This window comes from Amblyomma americanum, chromosome 4 (assembly GCF_052857255.1).
Source record: "Amblyomma americanum isolate KBUSLIRL-KWMA chromosome 4, ASM5285725v1, whole genome shotgun sequence".
Taxonomy (NCBI): domain Eukaryota; kingdom Metazoa; phylum Arthropoda; class Arachnida; order Ixodida; family Ixodidae; genus Amblyomma; species Amblyomma americanum.
In genome coordinates, this window is record NC_135500.1 from 81,178,181 (window position 1) to 81,200,616 (window position 22,436).

Genomic DNA, 22,436 nt, shown 5'->3' on the forward strand with positions numbered 1-22,436 from the left:
TAGTGAAGGTCTACGGAAATTTCGACCACCAGGAGTTCTTTAACGTGCACTGACATCGCACAGTACACGGGCCTCTAGAATTTCGCCTCCATCGAAATTCGACCGCCACGGCTGGGATTGAACCCGCGTCTTTCGGGCCAGCAGCCGAGTGCCGTAACCAATCAGCCACCACGGCGGATCTAATTCTGAAAAGACAACTTCAAAAAACCTATAACTCAAACTTATACGACAGGCAGGATGACGATTTTATTCTTATTGCACAGCCTTATATCAAGAGAAACCAATAGCATACAATCTACGAAGTTCCCTGCAGTAGAATTTCCTTAAAGCTCTCGGCAAAAGTTACATAACATATTGCATAAGTGCCTAAAGACTTGTTGTACATGAAACTAAAGACACATTTGGAATCAGCAAGCCAAAATGCATGTTCCCTGAAGATTTCATAATTGTGACTTCATTAATAAACACTGTTTTCTAAGATTCTCCTGCCTCCATAAATTAGCAGAGAAAGTCCACATGAACAAAGCCCTGCGGAGGCCTGCTGCGAAGTGGTGTACGACCATTCGCAAACATGGCATCTGTCAAATCAGCTGAGCCTCCAGTGCGTAGCAACTGGCCGCTGGTGCTCTTTCCTTCCCAGGGATGGAGTCACCAGTTGCGGGGTACTGGGCACAGAGGGATTTGTTTTGCAGCGCATGCCGTTCTGATTGGCTCATATTGCCACAGCCTTCACAGCACTGCAAACGACCTGTGAGGTAAAAGTATAGACAAGGCTTACTTGGTTTTACGGCACATGCGATAGGGAAGTGGCCCCAAGATGCGCTCCATCATGGCCAGGTGTTCGCGGTTGTCGTGCGTCTGGAACAACGTCACGCCCAAGTACAGCTCGAACAGGATGCAGCCCACACTCCAGACATCACAGCTCTGGCTCCAGCCCATCTCTAGGATCACCTCTGGTGCCCGGTAGTGTCGTGTCGACACAATGGTTGAGTGGTGCTCTTCGTCGAATGTGGCCGACCCAAAGTCAATGAGCCGGATGGTGGTGTCCTTGACACGCCGCACATCCCGTTTCTTCTTGGCATTGTAGCTGATGTCATAGTCCGAATTAACAAACAGGATGTTCTCGGGCTTGAGGTCGGTGTGTGTCAGCTGCTTCTCGTGCAGGAACATGACCGAGTAGCAGAGTTGGTAGCCTATGTGCCGCACCTGGTCGATCGGGTACGGCTGGTAGTGGTTGTCTTTCTGCACGCAGAAGACAGGGTGCACCCATTGCAGTCAGGCGGGGATGCATTGATCTCGTAGTATGCGCTTTTCCTGTTGCCAGCACTTCAGCAAAGCACGCGCGCAAGCACCAGCAGTACCAAAGAAGACTCAACTGAAAGCTCCCGAAGCTTAGTCAAGCCTCTTCATGAGCGGAATTGCACTCAAGGACAGATTTTTTTACATAATAAGAAAGCTACAGGGTCAGCTTCTCCACACATGTAACTCAACCAGTTATTTTGAGCAGTTCATGCTTTTTCTTCATGCACATGTCGTTTCAGTACAGCAGATTCCCATTAAGACGAACTCGGTTAAGATGAACAATGTGAGACCATTTGGTTGGTTTCCCCCAAGACTCAATGCAAAAAATCTGCTTAAGATGGAACTGTTTTGCGTGTGCTTGATTTAGACGAACCTTCGCAGCGACCACAAACCATGGTGACCCCGTGCAACGAAAAGTCACAGGGCATCCACGCGGCAGCGTCAAGGTAAGAAAACAACATAAAAATTTACCGCTTCTACTCAATAAAGCACACCCCCAAAAGATTGCTTCCGCACACTTTCAAAAAACTGTCATGAAGCTGCCTTGCGGGAGCGCACCTTCTTGGGACAAAGCTTTCTTGCCAGCACGGAAAAGGCCTGCGCTGGTGCAGAGAGCTGACTAAAAGGAGTGTATGCGCGAAGTGCACCCACTCGAGGACATGGGGCTTAAAAACATCGAGGCCACATTCTCAAATGAAACGACATCACACGCGTTATCCAGGCACAGAGAAGTCCATTGCCAGCAGTGCACGAAAAGGTGTGTGGTGTGCCTGCTCATGGGGTTGGTAACAGCTACCCTGCTGGGCATCTTTAAAGCGATTGGAGCAGGATGGAAAGCAAAAATCAGAAAAAAAACACATGCACACAAATGGCAGCCACTGTGGGATACACTAAGAAAATATGAGAGAGTGAAATAAAAAAAAAATAGACCAATGCTATTTGCTTGTAGGATAAATTGTGCATGTTCTACGCTCCAAGCCTTCAGCTCACTAGATGCAAAGTGTGAAAAATGCTCTATCTGCAATTACCCTCTCTTTAAAAAGCTATTTTACTCAAAGTTTTCAGATAACATATATAGCTGAACATGCCTAGCATGATCAGATATCTTTTATTAGGAGCAGTTCCGTTAGCATGAACAGATTTTCTAGTCCCTTCAAATTAATCTCAATGGGCATCTACTGCATTTCTTTGTTCCACACCAAGCAGCACAGGCAACTACAATTCACAGGAGCCTATGTTCTTGGAAGCGAGCAACCAGTCCTGCCATAAGTTTCGCATTAAACTGCAAAGTGCAACTGAAAACTGGAACCCCCCCGAAGAAGTAGGATAGCAAAAAAAAAAAAACAAAAATAAAGCTGCACAAATTTTATACAAAGCCACACACTTTATTTATTTTCAGTTATTTAAGTGTACAATATAGGTGCATACTGTGAAACAGAAAAGGTGCAGCCATCTAGTGTCTGCAACACCAAACAAAACGTAAATTCAATGATGAATATTACCTTGATGTTATATTAATGGTTTAAATTCCGTGCATATTCTATTGTCTTTACTCATTAGACTGCATCACGACATATTGGGAGTTCATTTTCGAACTGCGCAAAGAACGACGACAGAGCAAGGGACACAAAGGACACACAACACATCTGTGCTTGCGTTGTGTGTGTGTGTGTGTGTGTCCTTTGTTCTGTCGTTCTTTGCGCAGTTCGAAAATTAACTTCAATCACCAACTAGCTTGCCAGAAACAATTCTACAGTATTTGGATGTGTTAGCTGAACTGGACTCTGTATGCAATATTGATGCTCTATTTTGTTATGCATTTCCAGGAAGTGTCAAATTTTAAGGGTGGGACAGGAGATGGCACTTTGTCAAGCATTTCACTGCCTCTTCGCCTATCCCCTACACCCCTGTACTAGTCTCAATGATAATGCCTTGTCTTAGATACAATATGCAGTGTATGAACAAGAGGTGAGCCTCACCAGGAAGTCAAAGACGCTGAGACCAAGCATCTCAAAGGCCAGGCACATATGGCCGTGGTAGTCGAACCAGTCCAGCATCCGAACACACAAGCTGCAAGGAGTGGACCTGCATTAGTGTCATTAAGACCATGCCCAAACACTGGCCCAACTGCCCAAGACACTCACTGTTTGCCCGAAGGATCCCACTTGGCAAGCTTCTCAAGGACATTGATCTCCAGGCGTGCAGCTTCGCGGTACTTCTCCACATTCTTGATTATTTTCAATGCCATTGTCTGGTCCCTACAGCAAACACATGCACAAGCCGTGTTGGTGACACATTCCACTCATCATTTGTTCAGCGCACAAAAGCCGCAGGGGTTGGGTTGCACACAGCCCCACTGCATTAACATCCTCTATCAGCTGCATATACTTGCCCCTGATGAAGTAAAAACAAGATGGAACTCAAGACAGTGCTACAGTACAGGGATCAAAATAGACACACAGAGTGCACTGAGACCTTCTGTCCAAAGGATGCAGAAGATGCAAATGTGCTCATAAAACAAATTTAGCCCACCTAGAATCCCAAGCATCGAATTTCAAATGGTGCTAGGAACGTCTGGGTTTCCGTCCCACTTGGTTAAGGGCCCTGACCACACTCTCTGGTCTAAATTTGCTACTTCGAACAGTTTGTCAGGCAGCCTCGCTGTGATGCATAGGAGCAAAAATGTTTTGAAAAGACTCGTTTACCAGAAGAGTTACAGCTGCCATAATTAAACGACTTCAACATACGTCTCTCTGCTGAGCTCTCTCCGAATCGGTCTCTACCACCGGACCGCACAACAAACCTCGCAAGCGCAATTTCCCTTTCTCGTCCGCTTTTAGAGGGAGGCATGGGGTATGTCGGATTCCTACTTCATGACCTCACCTTGCCACGTATTTTATTCTTGGTTTTCGTTCCCTGGCTTAAGCGGAGCTTCTGTGTGCTTGTCTTGTGTGAATCTGTTCTCGCAAGAGAGCTGCTTCTCATGGTGTATCGCAGTATGTGCAAGACAAGATTCCTAATGCAGGAGGGCAGAGCACAGCAACATGCGAGCAACTTTCTAACAAGACGGTAAACCCGCAATGAGGTGAACAAACAAAGGGCACAGTAGTAGTCACATCACACAGAAATTAAAGAACCAGGGCATATAAGTAAGAAGTACGTTTTGTTTCGTTTCTTTTTTCACAACGAACGGTACAACTTGAAAGAGCAAGAGCAACTAGCAGATGACGAGATGTCATCCATCATTCACCCATAAACCAGAATGATGGACCGATGAATTGCAGTCCGCTGTGCCACCACAGAAAAGCCAGTGAAAAGGATGAAGAGGTTGGCTTTGTCCAATAAGAAGGAACGGCTTTTGATTTGAACTTTCAACGCCTTTCGAGGTGAGCATGGCCCAAATATTTTGCCGAGATAATCGTACCGCCTTGATCTATGCACTCGGCCAATTTATTTCCTATATCCAAATCCTAGCCAGGGGCACTTAACATGCACGCAAGAAACAGCATGCAGACTTGTGGCTCTTCAAAAATGACCCCAATTTAATAATTCCCAGCTTTAAGGTTTTGAGAGACAGCTAATTGCAACTACAGAATGACAAGTCCCAAAATAAAGTGGCTAAAGGTGAGGGCTGAACCACGCATGAAATGTTCAGGTGGCCCAAAAAGCACTCCAAAGGAACCCTTCAGTTCCACTGAATCCAGTTTAGAGAACCGTCGACTTAAGCAATGGCGAACTAGGAGAGGACAACCTGCAATCTAGACTTCTGTGCAAGCGAAATTACTTCACGAGAATGGAACAACTGCATTGAGAAATGTAAGAGCAGGAAGCAATGACTGCAAGGTAAAGAAGTTGCGGCCCAACAGTGCAACCAGGGCAGCCAGACACACAAGACCGGAAAACGGGTTCCTTTAACTTGGCAACACACGAGTCCAAAAGTTAAGACTGTGACCTGCGCCACTGGCAAGGGAAGGAAGCACAAAAGTTGCATCCAGTTGTCCCAACCGTGTCACGCAATGCAAATAAAAAGGCCGGCGTTCTCCCTCAAAAATGTGCAAGTGTTTCAAATAGGCCACCGCCAGGAGGCCGCGCCATCGTTCTGGCACCCGCGACCGCGCCTCCTTTTTTCAGCGCAGCACCACCGCTTTCACCCAGTGGCCCAGCACACGAACCGCAACGGCCAGAGCATGCCAAAATGCAAGCTGCCAGCGTCACGCGCTCAGTGACAGGAGCAAGCCAAGAAGATGCCGTCACATGCTGGCGCAAGGGAAGCTAAACAGATGTGAGCGCCGCACAGTGAGAGGGAGGGGCCAGGGAGTGAGGGAATCCGGCCATTTTTAGCACGCCCAGCACCCTCGCCACGCGGGTCAAAAACAACAGACGCTTGGCCTTGTGACACCTGCACACCAGCAGCCTGCCATTACCTTCCACGAAGGAAATCACACAAGCACTGAAGCAAATGAAGGGTCAGTAGACAACATGCCTCCTGCTCAATATTACCTGAAGTGCCTCAAGTCTCAGAGTAGCTTCAAAGGAACAAGGCTGCCAAAAAGCTCCCCTGGCATTAGTGAAGGGGGAAAGCAACGACAAGTACCAGGCTGAGCAGCGATGAGTCCTATACACCAAGCACCGCTGAAACACATCTTTAAATGGCACAAATTTTGCAGATACACAGCTCATTTCTTAGTCGGTACAGAAAAACATGCTGCAGCACAGTTTCTTTCTGAAGCAGTACAACTTCTGCTATGTCAAGCAGACACTGGTGAGCACAACACAGGTGCCACAAATGGCCTCAGGAGCCGAGCTCACTGCATTAGCAGCAGTGTAAGCATACACCTTCATGCTACTGCCAGCTAAAGAATGCCAAAACTTATGCAGACATGCTCAAAATAAGTGTGCAGCCACTACTCACGTGTGCATGTCGATCACCTTGACCACCTTGCCAAAGGTCCCCTCACCCAGGGTGGTGACAATCTTGTCTGCAAGAGGCACAGGAAAAAGCCCACGGGGGGCCCCCGGTCAGCGCCCCCAGATGACCCCACAAATCACGTGATTAAATACGTGCCCCCAGCCCGCCCCCTAGGAGTCAATTTACAGGGCCCCCGATAAGAGAAGGGATGTCCAATACATCTGTCCTGGAGCACGTCTCCCGGCCGGTACACCAGATGGCCCTCTTCGTCGTCCTCCACGCTTGGGGGCCTCCGCACGGGCGACTGCCGCCACCACCGCATCCGCCAGCATCAGCAGCCAAACAGCATCAGCAGCCACCAAACACCAGCGGGACCACCCCGAGCACAAACGGCAAGCCGGATATCGCCGCCGGTCACCCATCGGTCAGGAAGTGGGGGGGCGCAAGTCACGCAAACCCGCATGAAGAAGACAACAACAAGAGAGGAGGAGAGGCACCAGGGGGCCTTCCGTCAGCTGGCCCCTGTCTCACATCACACACAAGTGAGCCCAGCACCCCCCCAGCATGCCATCAAAAGCACCCATTTACATCCACGAGCTCCTCTTCGGCCGAGGTGCGCCTGCGGCGGCGAACCAGCCGAGCCAGCAGCCCCGGACAGAGCCCCCCCACGCGGGGGGGCGGAAAGACCCCCCAGCCCCACATCCTGCGGGCGGAGAGCCCACTGCTCCTCACCTGAGCAGCGTCGGCCGACATGCCCGCAGCAGCAGCCCCCGCGGCGCCAGAGGAGGAAGGACTGCGGCCTACCATTTGCCGAGACGCAAAAAGGGTACCCCCCGGAACACGACTGGCCGCCGACGACGGCGGGAGCGCGCGAACCGCGAGCCGCGAGGAGGCCCACCCCGAAAATAGCCGCGGTCCCCCCCTCCTCCCCCCAGGGTCTAAATACGCGGCGCCCGGGCCGCCACTCACCCGCGAGTGGTGTCCACGGTGGTCCCGGCGGCGCGTGCTGCGCCGGCTGCTGTGAGGGCTCGAGCGCCGCCGGCGGTGGTGCGAAGGCCGGCTTGAGGACTCCTCGTCCGAGTGGCGCCGGTGGCTGCTGCGAGGAGGAACCAGGTGTGACGACCTGCTGCCCGCACAGCCAGTTACATCACTTCTCTTTTGGGACCCCCCCCCCCCCCCCCCCCCCCCCCGGAGTGCCGTCCGCGACAGACATTCAATGTCCAACGCTTCTGCGCTGATCATGCGCGGAAGGGTGAACAGTCGGCGTTGACGGCCACGGAGCTTCCTTGCCGCTTCACTCGTTACGACGGCATCAAGGCCGCGAAAGTGAAAAAAAAAAAAGACGTTCGTGTAGCTAGAACGTGGGTCATAACGTGGTACGTATTGTGAAGAAAACTGAATCAGTTGGCGACTGACCAATCAATAAGCGTGAAAGTTCTAATTCGGAACACCCGACTTGTGAACCACGCAAGGTACTATGATCGCCACAAGTTCACAGGATGTATGATCACGCACCTCTAGCATGCGGCCCGGAATTGAGCGAGCCACTCTCGACTTCTTCGGCGCACGCCGTACACACGTAAATTCCGAAACGCGGCAAGTGGCACTTCCTACAAGGTCTGGCGCTCCGCAAACTTGTAGCGGAACGCACTTAGTAACACACCACTGATGAAATAATCAGCCGTCTCGTCCCCTTTTGCTAGTTGCTAGGCGTTCCCTGCCTGCTTGTATCCACCGACAAAGTTTATCCCCGTTTTCTACGTTTTACGAGCGATCTAATATGCCTCGACGAGCAGCGCGTCCAGGGCACCAGATGCACTGGGCTATCGAGTAAAAAATCGCGCCCAGGAGCGGACGCCTTTGGTCAGCCGCTGCCGACTATTCTCGTGGCACCAGGCTTGGATGAGTAGCCAGGCTGGTCGCCGTCCCCTCACCCGTGACTGCATTATGTAACACCACAGCGTGAGGTGCCACCAGCTAAGTTTCGGTGCCTACAGTCAGCAGCGCTAGGCGGCCCTGCGCCGCAGCAAGAAATCAGAATGACGGAAAGCTGGGCGTCAGGCTTTTGCGTCAGGCCGTGACGTCAAAGAGATGCGGCGGCGCTGGCATCAGCAGTGACTTTCATTGTGAGGGCAACAAGCGGGACCTTCCGCATTGGGTGCGCCACGCTTGCGTTTTTGGGCACAAATTACGGCGTGTCGACAAACTATGGGGCGGTTGGTTGAGCCGCAATGCAGAAGAAAGGAAGCGGCATAAGTTTCCACGAGATGACTGCAGTCAGGCGCGAAAGCGACGGGCAGAGGCGCGCCGAGGAGAAAGACAAGTTCGGCGACGGATCGGTTTCGCGGCTAATTATTACCGCCGAGCTTGTTTCGCCCCTTGGGTTATTACATTGCGGTTCTGCATTGAAACCAAATAAATTGGTTCCTGTATCTGACTTCGCATCGTTGCTGTTCGGTCGCGTGGTGAACAGTGCAAAAATGAAGTAACGCCTGCAACTCGTTCTCATTCTGTCGTGCTCTCAGAGAAGCGCTAACCGCGCGCGCATGAGGCGACAATTCGCGGCGACACGCCGCGCGATGGGCTGAGGGCCGCCGAAGCACTGTCGCTCATCGCGCCGCCCAGGTTCTGGGTTTGCAGAAAATTTCGCCCATCGCCCGTGCCGTGCCATGCGAGACTATCCAATGACGGTAGGCCCTGCGGGTGCGTAACTTCCGATCCGTTTAGCGCGCGTAAGTCGATTTTTTTTTGTTCAGCGGAGCAGCAGCCGGCGTATCCCTCACCATGGCTACTATGCAAAAATTCAATGAAAGGCTCATTAATGAAGTTCAAGAAGAAAGGGTGCTGTGGGATATGTCCTACACGCACTATAAGTCGCAGCAGCGCAGGAATGTCGCCTGGCGCCGCATCGCAGCGTCCCTCGGGCGCGCTTTTCTGCGTCACACGACTGTGTGTAGTAGACTAAACAAAATTATTACTTAAATATATTTTTCAATGTTTTTATTGTTTTGTCTTGTGTGAAGCCTTACGAGCGTTGTTCTGCTCGTTAATTAGCGCAAAATGACTGAACGCTGAAGCTGCCGCAATCGAGCAACACTGAAAACGTGCTGCTCCGACGCCGAGTCCCGTCGCTTCGTGCGGTTTGCGCCAGCGGCAGCGATGGGCGACGGCGGAGTCATCGGGCGACGTATCGCGAAGGAATATCGCCTCATGCGGTTACCGCTTAAAGCATGCGCTCCATGTGCGCGAAAGAGCGAGCGACGCGACAGGCGGCACGGCGACCCTCGCTCCGCCGCTTGTGGGCAACCTCCATGTAAGCGAAGGCGGCAGGCGACGCGCACCCGCGACGTGCGCAGCGGACTCCGTGCTTTGCGCACTCAAGCTTAGAAACACTGCCGTAACCTGTTCTCTCTTAAAATTTTGTGAGTGTGCCTCATAGTCAGGGCAAAAGAAATATTTCCTCTACGACAGCGCTGTAGCGGCAGTGGAGATAACCAACGGCGTGCTTGCGGAGAAGTCGCATCACGGATTCACGGGGGAGGTGTGCTTTCGTTCCTGTGCACTCCGGCTTAGTAAAAACACTCCCATGAACTGTCACCGCAATCTGATTGTAAGTGAGCAAACTATAATATACCAGTGAGAATGCGCGCCACGAGTGTTTCTGCACGTATATACAGTTGGAGCGCAGCGGCACGGTGGATCGAGCGCCGGTACCCGAGGCTCGACACACATCTCTCCCTGCAGTACGCCCGCTCGCGTAGCCCGCTCCAAATGGTGTTAGCCCTCCGCAACCAGCAAGTAGATTGTTTTAATTATTTAGATAATGCGGGTCTGCCTCTCAGCTACAAAACCAAATATTTTCTCGGTGGCGATGACCAAGACGGCGCGCTGGTAGGGTTTCATGAGATGTACCCGTGACAAACCATGGACAAACCGGAAACGGCTTTGTGGGGCTCTGATTGGCCAGTCGCGTGGGGAGCTTCCGGGCGACGAGCGATATTTTCTGTAGGTGCAGATCCAAGCGACACATGCATTTTGCTTCGCGCACATGCAATCCAGGCTTAAGTGTAGGCGCGATATTCCGTGTGCTTGGGATCGTAAGTTGAACAGGGGGGCCATTTTCAGATGCTTATCCATAACCCGGACAACGCCGCAAGCACCACTTCGCGCAAAAAAGAAGAAGAAAAAGACGAAGCTGCCGCCAGTCGCCTTCAGCGTTCACACCGTGCCGCGCTTAAAGAAGCACCGGACTCTGGTAGTAGCACGCACGAGGGTTTTTACAAGCAGAATGCGCACACATGAATAAACTCTAAAATAAGAAGCAAAATTTTATAGGTTAGCGGAGTGAGCGTAAATTTCGTTTGGAGCTCGAGGAAAGCGTCTATGCATGCGCTCGTGTAGCTCTCGGATCGCATTTGCCGTACACCCCCCGCCACACGGAAAATTTAACGTCATTCGATGCATCGAATGTCATCAGCGCGCATAAAAGATGTTTGAAATTGTTATGTCGTGTTTCAAAACGGGGTGAGAACATTTCTGTACAATAATATAAGCTTGAAAATATTTCCGGCAACTCTACAGCACTGTAGCCATAAAAATCCAAGCCAAGTACAAAGTCAACCACAAATCCGATACACGCAAACAAACAAAATGGCTGACGCGGCGGCGCGTCGAAGTGACTTCCAAAAGGTGAGGTGCTCAGTTACTACTTTAAGTACTTCCGAGCTAAACGAACATGAAACGCCAACCAAGAAGAAACACGCAACACAAAATGAACGGCGGTCGCGGGACAGGCCCTGCTTCGCGGTCGGCCGCTGCCGTTGGCTGCTGCTGGGACCGAGAGCAACAACTATCCACGACAGCCTCTGGTGTCAAGAGGTTCTTAACATTTCTTTAGCAGAACTAAATAAATACAATTTCTAACTTTGGCAGTGCGCATGCTATTCTTTTTGCGTCGCTTGTTTCTGCTGCTTACCTGGTGTCCAGAGTACATATTCGGTTCGAGATCGAATGCGAATGAGTTCCCCTAACTCGTTCGATGGCGAATGTCATTCCAACCTAATGACATTAAATATTGCCGTGCAGCAGCCGATTAATGGCAGTAAGTGCTAATGTCATTCGATGGGAATTACATTAAATTTGCAGTGTGGCAGGGGTATAAAAAGCAGCTATAGTGTTCATTAATTGCCAAGGTCTCCGAAGTGAAGCGGCACGGTGAAAATAGGGAGCACATTACAAGGTTCGTCGTGTGAGAAAGCCGATTCGCATCGTGCATCACGTCGTCCTACCTTGCACTAGCAATCGGATATGCTTTATCGGCCCATAAGTTAAGAAGTGTGGACGGTTAGTTCCTCCCCATACCTCGCGCTTGCACCCGCCGTATAACGCTGCGCTTTTACAATGTCGCGGAGAAGCACCCGATGCAGCGCTCCGCCTACTAATTCTGTCTGGCGAACAGGCTGAAAAAGTGCACAACTACACTCTGAGCATCAACAGCACGCTTTGAAATATTCGCATACACCAGTTGGTTTCGAAGGCAGCGTCGCTTAGCGCAGTGTAGGCGTGCTGAGTTTCTGCCTACACCCCGCGTCGCTGCCGACCGCAGCGCCACCTTTGATTACAAACATGACGCAGAAATACAACAAAAGAGGACATATACAGATATATTTGTCGCCCTTTCTCAACAGTAATTTCCTGCCCACCGCTATACTCATGGAGGAGGAAAAAAAGGAGCGAGCGCCCAGCTGCCAGCCTTCGCAACGCAAGCGCTCGCGAAGCCGCTCAGCTCACACATTTTTTTCGCTCTCCCAGTCAGTCCTTAGTATTTTTGGCGTTGGTATGTTTTAGTGCGCGCGTATGCGCAGCCCGTAGCGCGGCCGCCTACAGCAAGGAGGTTTATCTACAGTCAGTCTGCCGCGCTAGTCCGCGCTTGCGCGCGCCCAGCGGCGCTAGATATCACCGCACGCTATAACGTGACGTGGTCACGGGGGACCGACTCTTCTTTTTAATGCTTTTTTACTCTTTACGACTAGGCTTCAAGTCTCTCGCCGGATGCTCCCTCCTAAGTTTTTTTTTTTTCCTCCATGGCTATAATGACCACCAGTCTAAAAGCCGCTGAAAGGGACACTTGAGGACAACTCTGACCAACTTTTCTATTCTGTGACTCATTCTGGCTGCGTTCACGTTCGTCCGGCAGCAAAAGACGCAATTATTGACGAGAAAATTGGATCTAAAAAATTCTCCCCAGCCACTCGATTCTTAACCCGTAACGCCATCACCGTGATTACCGCGGGCCTGTAGCTTCGCTTCAGGGGGTCAGCGCTGGAACTGTCTCGGCATCAAGGTTTGCTTGCGAAAATGGCCAGTGGGGGCGACACGCCTGGCTTCCGAAGCAAGGTCAAGCCTCCGAGTTTACTGTTACACGCAGATGCACCGAATACCTTGCAATAGGCCTGCCGCAATTCCTCGTGCGTCCCTCTCTAGATCGATCGGAGGCGGTGCTCTCAGCCACGCTAACTTCAACGTTGCTTTCTCCATGCACCAATGGATACCATTATATTTGAGCCGCGCGGCATTGCCAAGATCATTGACGCTTTAAAAAATTCATCTGCCGGTGTTGACGGCATCAACGCTAAAATTTTAAAAAACACAAGGAACATTGTAGTGTCATGTTATCTCTCCTCTTTCAGCAGTCATATACTTCGTGCTCATTACCTCGTGACTGGCGGATTGGGAAGGTCATTCCAGTCTTCAAGAAAGGTAACCGATCTTCACCACGTAACTATAGGCCAATATCATTAACCAGTGTTTGTTGTAAAATTATGGAACATATAATATATTCACACACTGCCCAGTTTTTGTCATCGCACAACTTTTTTCATCCTAATCAGCATGGTTTCCGTAAAGGTTGTTCCTGCGAAACGCAACTTACTCTCTTTCTTCATGATATACATGCATGCCTCGATCGTAACATTCTTACTGATGCCATATTCCTAGATTTTGAAAAGGCATTTGACAAAGTCCCTCACGCGCGCCTAATTCTTAAGCTATCACGACTAAACCTGCATTCCTTAGTTCTGGGGTGGATTCGGGCTTTCCTAACTGATCGCTATCAATTCGTTCATGCTAGCTCTCACTCATCATCTCTCTCCCCTGTCTTGTCTGGCGTTCCCCAAGGTACTGTTTTAGGCCCTCTTCTATTTCTTATTTACATAAATGATTTACCCCTTAACATAATGTCTAACGTCCGCCTATTTGCAGATGATTGTGTTATCTACCGCCCAATAAATAATCCATCTGACATCACCACCCTTCAAGAAGATCTTGTACCCGTCGAAGAATGGTGCAGTACATGGCTGATGTCGCTTAATAGTACTAAAACGTCCCTTCTTTTCATCGCCGGCGAAACCACCAAGGTACCACTTATACTATTAACAATATTCCTGTTGCGTCAGTTTACTCGTACAAGTACCTTGGTATCCATTTAAGTAAAGATTTAACCTGGTCTTTACACATTCACAACGTCACTAATTCAGCTAATCAAATTCTAGGGTATTTACGTCGTAACCTTTCCTTAGCCCCCTGTTACATAAAACTTCTTTCTTACTTAACATTTGTACGTTCTAAACTAGAGTTCGCATCTGCCGCGTATGATCCCCACTATGCTAACCTTATCACCACGCTCGAAGCGGTCCAGAACCGCGCTGTCAGATTCATTTGCTCGGACTACTCTTATCACACTAGCGTATCAGCACTAAAATCACAGCTCCATCTTCCTACTCTGGCCTGTCGCCGTAAAATCGCCCGTCTTTCTTTATATCATAAATTTTATCACACTATCCACCACGACCCCCCCCCCCTGTCGCACGCGCCCATCGGATTTCTCGTCACAGTCATCCTAATGCCGTCTACCCTGAACAAGCCCGCACCGAAACATATCATCAATCTTTTTTCCTTAGAACAGCCAAAGACTGGAATGACCTTCCGTCCGAAGTGGCAACCATCATCAATCCAGTTCGCTTCAAATCCGCCATCGAAGACCATCTGTATTCATCCATTTAAAACCCTTTTGTTTGCCCACCCCTCATGTAATGTCCCTTTTGGACCGTTGAGGAAATAAATAAATAAATAAAATAAGACGGCGAACCCCTAGGGAGCCACACTCAATCTGAAGCAAATTAGAAGGCTCCTCCTCCCACAGATGGCGCCGTGCCTAGTTAATGTAAATAGAGAAACTAAATGTGAGGGACAAATCACGTAACAGGCAAACAACCACTGACTACTGCTTAAGGTCGCAAGGGATGTATGGCAAGCTCGCAATAATGGAAATAGACGAAGAGGGGAAATGATCATAAGCGTATTAGTCTACAGTTAGGAGCCCTGCTCAAAAGAGAAATGCAGGGAAGTAAAAATGAGTACACAAAATCAAATGACAAACAAATAGCGCTAATAGCCACCAGAATAGATGAAGCAATAGAGAAACATCCCACGGAAAAGTGGGATTATCATCAGTACTCATTAGTACAAAAATAAAAAGTAAACCGCTGGAGAGGAAAGAGGAAGCCACGAAGTTGGTGGAATAAGGAAATTAGGGAGGCCATCCAACAACGACGGTTGGCATCACGGGAACACACAGAAGAGGGCGCAGTTATCTAAAGAGGAAATAGGCCGAAAATGGGTATCTTATCGACAAAAGAAACAGCAAGTGCAGGTCCTCGTCCAGGCTAAAATAAAGCAGTCCTCTGATTGCTGCTGGCTGTCTGAAGTTCGCATGCAACTAAAGGCGGGCCAAGAAAATTCTGGAACTATATAAGCCGGCTGGGCAAAGCGAATCACAGAAAGCAGGAACAGATTCACGATGCCGAGGGAAAACATTTAGAGGGAGATGACGCTGTGAACTGCATTGGGTCAGTTATAGCGGACTCATTTAGGAAAAACGATAGGGTAAGCACCCCAAATGAGGGAGCAACACAGGATAGCACAATAAAGAACAGCTCCGAACTGACCAATATTAACTGGAAAAAGGCGGAAGCAAATATTCCAAAATGTACGTCCGCAAGGATAGGCAAAATTCCAATCAAGCTAATTAATGAACTCGGCCCAAGAGGCAAGGAAACGCTGATAAAAGCATTCGAGGCAGTCATAACAAATAAGCAAATTCCGCACAGCTGGAAACAGGGCAAAATTTGATTTATAAAAGGAAAGGTGACAAGAAAAACAAAATCCTTCAGACCGATAACGATAACATCAGTTATACACAGGTTTGCGATGCAGGCGGTGAAAATAAAAATGCAGTCATGGGTAGAAAGTAATAGAAAACTATGATAACTTCAGAACTGGTTCAGAAGAAGTGGTAGGCACTTAGATGATAGCTTGTTCGTGCTTAAGCAGTGCATAGAAATAGCTAAGGCGGAAAACAGACCTCTGTATTTAGTTTTCCTGGACATAAGCGGCGCATACGACAATGTGAACAGGGAACTCCTGTGGAACATATTAAAAGATGAAGGTGTCGGTCATGAGGTAATTAATTTTTTACAGGAAATATATCGAGAAAATGAAGTTGAAATAACATGGGAAGGAAATAAGAGTACAACTGTCGAGGTACACAAAGGATTAAGGCTAGGTTGTCCTATATCACCGCTGCTGTTCATGCTTTGTATAAGTATGGAAAGAAGGCTACAAGGAAACAATCTAGGTTATGATTTGTCGTACAGATTAGGCGGGAAGGTTGTTGAGCAACGACTACCGGCTTTAATGTATGCGGACGATATTGTACTGTTAGCAGACAGCCAGGAAGATTTGCTGTGGAGACAGTCTAGGTTTCAGTTTTAGCGCAACTAAGTCAGGTGTGATGATTTTCAACAATGCAACTGATCAGGAGCTTGCAGTACAAGGCCATGAATTACCCCAAGTGGCCGAATACAAATATCTCGGGGTATGGTTAAACAAAGGGCAGATGTACACAGAAAAGCACGAACAGTCTCTCATAGCAAAAGGGTGATGAGATGCCGGAATAATGAAACAGAGCATTGTAGGGGTACAACAGCTATGAAGTACTGAGAGGTATTTGGAAGGGAATAATGGTGGGGCTTACTTTCGGGAATTCGGTTCTATGCTTAAGGACAGAAGTTCAATTGAGATTAGAAGTAAATCAGAGCTGTTGGAAGATTAGCACTAGGTGCCCAAGGGAAAACTACAAAAGAGGCAGTACAGGGGGATATGGGCTGGGCAACGTTCGAAGCACGAGAAGCTCAGAGTAAAGTACTATACGAAGAACGCCCGAGGAAATTGGACGATAACAGGTGGGCAGCTAAGGTATTTAAATACCTATACAGAAAGAGCATTGACTCACAGTGACGGAAAAGAACTAGAAAGCTAACCAGTAAGTTTGCCAGAGACGAGGAAGGAGAAAGAAAGAGCGTTAAACGACAGGTTGAAAACGCAGAAGGTAAAAATTGGATAGATTCAATGGTAAAGAAGCATAGTGTAGAACTATATCGATACTGGAAAAGGCAGATCAGGAAGGAAGCATTTCATGATAACTCAAGAAGTGCCCTACTCTTTGAAGCTAGGTCAAGATGTCTTAGATCGCGCAGCTGTAAAAATAAATTAACGAAGATGATGACACGTGCTGTATGTGGTAAATCTAGAAACAATAGAACACCTCATACTAAAATGTGATGGTATCCATCCCGATGTCGATGCAGGCACAGTCACTCTTCCTGAGGCCCTAGGGTTTAGACATAGTAATAGTCATGTAAATAAATCTGTGGTGGAAATTAGCAAAAAGCGATTGGTGGCTCAAAAGCAGATAGGTGATATCAAGTTAAAAGTGTAGGAACACGTATTTAAAGAAAGTGGCGAATTTTAATAACTTGCAACATAAACAAAAAAAGCTGAGCATGGTGGCAAATGCCACTACCCCGTTTTTTGTCAAAAGGGACGCTCCTACCTTCCATTCATCCATCCAGCCTACGGTCGTGAGGACTGCGCGCTTCTGTCCTGACAAGTGTGCCACGTTCTATCCGTTGCGGATGCACGACCAAGGAGCACTTTGAAACCAGGCCACAGAAAATACACGCCGCATGGGCTCAAAATGGGGTCCTATGACAGAGCTGCGTCAGCTGTCGGTCTAACTTAAAACTGCCGCCGTCTCTGCTACTCCATCGCAGCATGCACTCTCCTTGGCTCAAACTGAAGGCACAGCGCACGAAGGACGGGACTAAGAAAGAGACAAACACCAGTCCTTCGTGCGCTGTGCCTTCAGTTAGTACAATGTACCGACTAGCCCAGACAAATGCCCTATTGCAATACTCCCCTTGGCATCGTCGCTTGGTGCAAGGAAAATTATAGCCATTGCCAACGAAGCACCAGTCATTTTCGGGACAGACGAAGCAAAAGAAAATGCATGCCGCGGTACAACAGCGCAGGAGTTTGAATTGGCCGCCGTAGGCATTACCATGCGTCACCGGGGACATTGCGTTTGCATTCAACTTCCTGGGCGCCTCATGCGCCGTTTCGGTTTCGTGCAGGAAAATGCGCCGGGTTTCCTCGCGCAGCAGGGCCTTAAAGAACTACTTTCCTAGAGCGTTAGCTCTACTGGTCCCATTTCGAGCCCCCGAGTTATGCCGATTCCAATTTCAGAATCCAAGATGGCGACCTCCAAGTGGTTGCCATGGTAACCGAGGTGGTTACGTAATGGAATATAAACAGGCGGCAGCGTGCTGCCAGAGCACCATAACTTGAAACTATGACCATCCGATTTATATATCCCTATCTGGAAGGCATCAAAGTATTGTGCAGCATAAACTTACTATTTAAGAGCCTAGCTCACGACGGATTCGCACCGGATACTTATGTGCCCCAATTCCTTGTCTTTATTATGACTTCATATGAACACTGCGGCTCAACCGTGTTGTCGCAGAGTGCTCGGGGTGGTGGTGTACGATTTCGCACTTTGTGCTGCATAAACTTCCTAGTTAAGTTAGTCTAGCTCGCAGCAGGGATTCAAACCAGCAACCTATGTTCAGTGTGTTAACGCTTGATATTCGATTGCTGCCTCAGCATTGGCTTTTTTTTCCTTTATCTTGAAAGTGCTAGCCAACACTTTTCACAAAGCCATTCAAATTCTCGCTGTTCCCCACAATGAAACACTGCGCCAGGGAAGCTTAGTCATACTTCAATAACTTGAGCCTTATAGAGCACAAGCACTGCTATGATTGCTGCATACGACACCTAGAGTCTGGCGAAGCAGAAATTGGTGACAAACCACAGTGGCGCTTCACAAGCTTCGAGTCTGCATGGTCTTGCCAAAATGCAGTACCTTGTGGCGCTTCCCAAAACGGTGATCCAGAGCAGCTCTCAGAGTCCGTGAAGGTGCAAGGTTCCTAGGGAGTCTAGGGATCATACCATTGCGTTTCTATCAGAACTCATTATCTAAATCCAAACTGCCCACTAAAACACGCTCGAGTATCGCGGAACATGACAGCATGTTCCGGATTGGCAACTGGAATATGCCATTATACATGTAAAGTGAACAGGCGTGTTCAGGAAATGCTGCTGCCAACGAGCTTTTTCTCTCTCCAAATTTAGGGAACACTCCAGCGCTGGAAAACCATGGGATGGTTTGGGCCTTAATGTGTTAAAAAGGTTTTCTGGGTCACCTACAAAACCTTCTACATCCGCAACTTCATGCATGGCAAGAAAAAAACGGTACGCAACTGAACAGTATGTGCTGCGCAAGAGGATGGATGTGGCGCAAAATGATGCCACCACGAATAGTGCACGCATTCTTTCACCTCCTGCTCTAGCAATAGCTGAATTGTTACATGATTGGTTCCCCACCCCCAGAAGTTTCATGGTTCGATTCGTAACTCTGATGGAACAACTTTTTCCGAACATCTGTAGGAACTGCACCAAAATAGGGACACCCACCACAGTATTGCAAAGGGTAGGTTATAAGAATGCCAACCATTTAAAGTACAGTAGCTGACCAACTGATAATTCGGACCTGTGCGATATTTCGTGCCATATCACGACAGCGGACGCCAACCTTAGAACAGGGAACAGACAAAGTGGGAGTCGTTGGAGCCGACTGCTTCCTGCATGTTTCTCATCTCAATCCACCCTGTCATCAGAGACTGTTCACACAGAGCCGCTGGATCTACTGCGATCCTCATTTCCCCATCACCAGATTCATGGCTGGCCCTGCACTACAATCACATCCATGGATACCCGTGTAGCCACCTTCGCAACATCGTTATTATAAGTGACATACTAATCTTTTGCGCAGTTGGCATAACAAACATTGGAGATAATGTGAAGCAATAATTTCTATAGCTCGTTGAAGCAACATCTGAGGCATATATACGGATCCTAGAGGAAAGCCCAGAGGCTTTGGAAGCCCACTGCTCTAAGGGAAGTCCCTCCTCCTCCTGCAAATCATGGAGTTCACTGTTTTAGAAACATTAGGAACAGCCATGATTCCTTCAAGATCCAGTGGCACAGGGAAAAGAAACACGGTATTCCAAAAACATTTCCAGCGACTATTTTCGCATAGCGCGTACTGCCATCGCTACCGCATGCCATCACTGCGCATGTGCAGTTCACCCTGAGGGAGCGCTACGTGCCTGCCAGCAGTGAACACACACGTGCACCAATCGGTGCATGTGCACAACCGCGTGCAGCAGCAGTACGCACAATGCTAAAGGTCCAGTCTGCGACTCGTGTGGCATGCGTCTATGGAAATCTTGCACTGAGCGTGCTCTGCAGCGCAGTGGAAAATTGCTTATCTGTTCATGACGTGGCTTGCGGCACCCGTGCACAAACGGTATCGGTAGCGTGCAATGTGCAGCAGAAACGACGGAAGCACGACTCCGACTGAAATACGTCCTAATATTACCACTTGTGGGCGGGAATGACATAGAGCAAAATTTGTAATACTCTTAAGCCGATTCCATCTCAGTAAAGTGACTTTTTAAGTTCAGACATTTTTCAGGCCCCATTTCGGGACTCACAGAGTTCAAAATATAGCTCGACGATTGTTTTTCAACAACTCTTCCCCATACCCTACAATACCTGGCCCCACTACTGCTCATTGCAGGATGCCGACAAAAGCATGAGCACATGCCGCTTTCAGCCTACTAAGCCGGGCTCACCATGCAACTAAGCTAGCCCATGAAATGCTGAACCCCCATTTCAGGTGCACTGCATGTCTGGAGAGCGTTTTGTTCCTCGAAGATTAGGCAAATGCAGCAACACCACTGTATAGTCCAGTATCACTCGTTCCCCTGGTGGCACTGCACAGCTAAGCAGTTTCTTGAGGCAGCTTTGCAGCAAATCACAAATGCCATTAAGCAGTTGCTTATATCTGTACGCATCCAAATAATATGCCTTCAGTATGCGTTGCACCGGATAAACGCGCAAAAAAGGCATACACCTAAAGGCAGCAGCATGTCAATATATATACACATCTATTTATGGTACATTCGAATATCACTGAAAAGGCTACATACGCAAGCACCAGGTAAATGCTTGGTGTTGGCATTTAAAAACACATTACTCAAGAGTATTTGGAACATGGCGAATCAGTGCTCATTAGTTTTACTCTGCACCCTGTCTACCAGTTGCACTCACCACACCCACAGTGCTTTTTAGCCACTCTGAAGGCAGATGACAAACCCCTAGCAGTTTGTCTTTTAGCTACTGCAAAAGAATGCCCAAATGACAGTGTGGTTAATGTTTAGAAGAGTTCGTGATAGGTTAATTTTTGAAACACCACCATTCTAGAGAAACAAATTGAGCAGCTTGCAGTACACCTATTTCAATTGTCAGCAAAAAAAATATGGTTTGATAAAAATTGGACCGCTATTTTCCTAATGCGCCAATAGATCAATATCATCATAACCAGCCCAGCAACGCCCACTACAAGACAAAGGCCTCTTGCATATCTCCCCAAATAACTGTCATGTGCCAACTTCGTCTTTCTTCCCTTTATTTTGTCTACGCACTTTCTGCTGTCCCCTGCTACGATTGCCTGCTCTCCGAATCCAGTCTGTTACCCTTAACAACTACCGGTTATCTCAGGCCTTTGCATTACATGCCCTGCCCAAGACCATTTGTTTTTGATTGAGACTAGGATGTCATTATACTGCATTTGTTTCCTGGCCCACTCTGCTCTCTTCCTGTCCTTTAATGTTGCAGCCAGTAGATCATGGCAAACCAAATTTCATAACACTGTATCAATGGAACTCAAGTGTGTTCCATGTAAACTGAATGAGGGACTGAATGCCATTCTTTTCACACACAGTTCTTTAACAGTCGTAACTAATCAATACTGGGCCACACTTTGCTTTTCAAATCATATCAGGATTCAAGCCACAGTGACCACTGTTTATGAACATATGCAAATGGGCAAGATGGTATAACTACTCTAGCAAAGAAAAGGGGAGACAAGGCGGAGTGCTGCTTCCAAAAAACATTTATTGAAAAACAAAACACTCGTGATGAGGTGCTGCGTTCTCTGCCCTGAGACACAGGTCCTCCTTAACGAGACGTGGATTGAAAGAATCATTGCAAAAGCACACACATAAGTCCAGCTGCGGCCCGGTTCATCATCAAGAATGTACACAAGCTGGTTAGACCAAAAGCTGAGGCAGGACAGAAAAGATTTAGTCCGCTGACTGCGGAAGAAAGGGCACCCAACTAGGGTGTGGTAGTTATTTCACATGCAGGGAAGAAAACGGGAAACGTTATTTCCTTCCTTAAGGGAAGACGCGGCTCTTTGCGACCGAAAAATCGAGAAAAAAATTGGTTTTCTGAAATATTTTTTTTTCTCACAATCTTCAGGATCCGAACAACCTGTTTCTGAAATATTATGGTCCTCTGACAAGTATTTACCGCGTTATTAGATTTTAAAGCCAGTACAACGACAGTTTTCGCTCATAAAAAGCCCTCAAGATTGGATAAATTCAAACTCGCGCGCCGTTGCAACGGGGCGCGGCCATTTTGGTATCGTTTGAAAGCTGTGCTTTCTTCTGCTTTCCATTTTTTGCCGGGAAACACTTCTCTGTCTGGCAACAATAAAGCTAACCCACCGCAAAAAAATACAAAATAAGTGAGCGCCATTGGTGTTTTTGCATCACATGTGGCAAATCCTGCCTCCCGATTGGATGCCGGGAAACGTCGTCTGCTGGACAAAGGGACCTCGCCTGGCATTTTGAGCGGA

The 22,436-nt window shown here is 48.3% G+C and overlaps 1 protein-coding gene across 4 annotated transcripts in view; it reads right to left on the bottom strand.

Annotated features, from left to right (window-relative positions):
- Positions 1-22,436, bottom strand: part of Doa (CDC like kinase darkener of apricot) — a 40,606-nt gene that overhangs the window by 13,093 nt on the left and 5,077 nt on the right. The window contains exons 3-8 of one of the 4 annotated variants that reach the window (XM_077661125.1): positions 7,181-7,304; positions 6,431-6,515; positions 6,215-6,281; positions 3,447-3,560; positions 3,282-3,387; positions 779-1,242 (exon numbers count right to left, since the gene is read on the bottom strand). In XM_077661125.1, the coding sequence (XP_077517251.1) occupies positions 779-1,242; positions 3,282-3,387; positions 3,447-3,560; positions 6,215-6,281; positions 6,431-6,515; positions 7,181-7,304 (960 nt within the window). Of the gene's footprint in view, positions 1-778; positions 1,243-3,281; positions 3,388-3,446; positions 3,561-6,214; positions 6,282-6,430; positions 6,516-6,799; positions 6,938-7,180; positions 7,308-22,436 lie in introns of those variants that run through there. The other 3 variants (XM_077661126.1, XM_077661124.1, XM_077661127.1) reach the window with 3 other exon arrangements.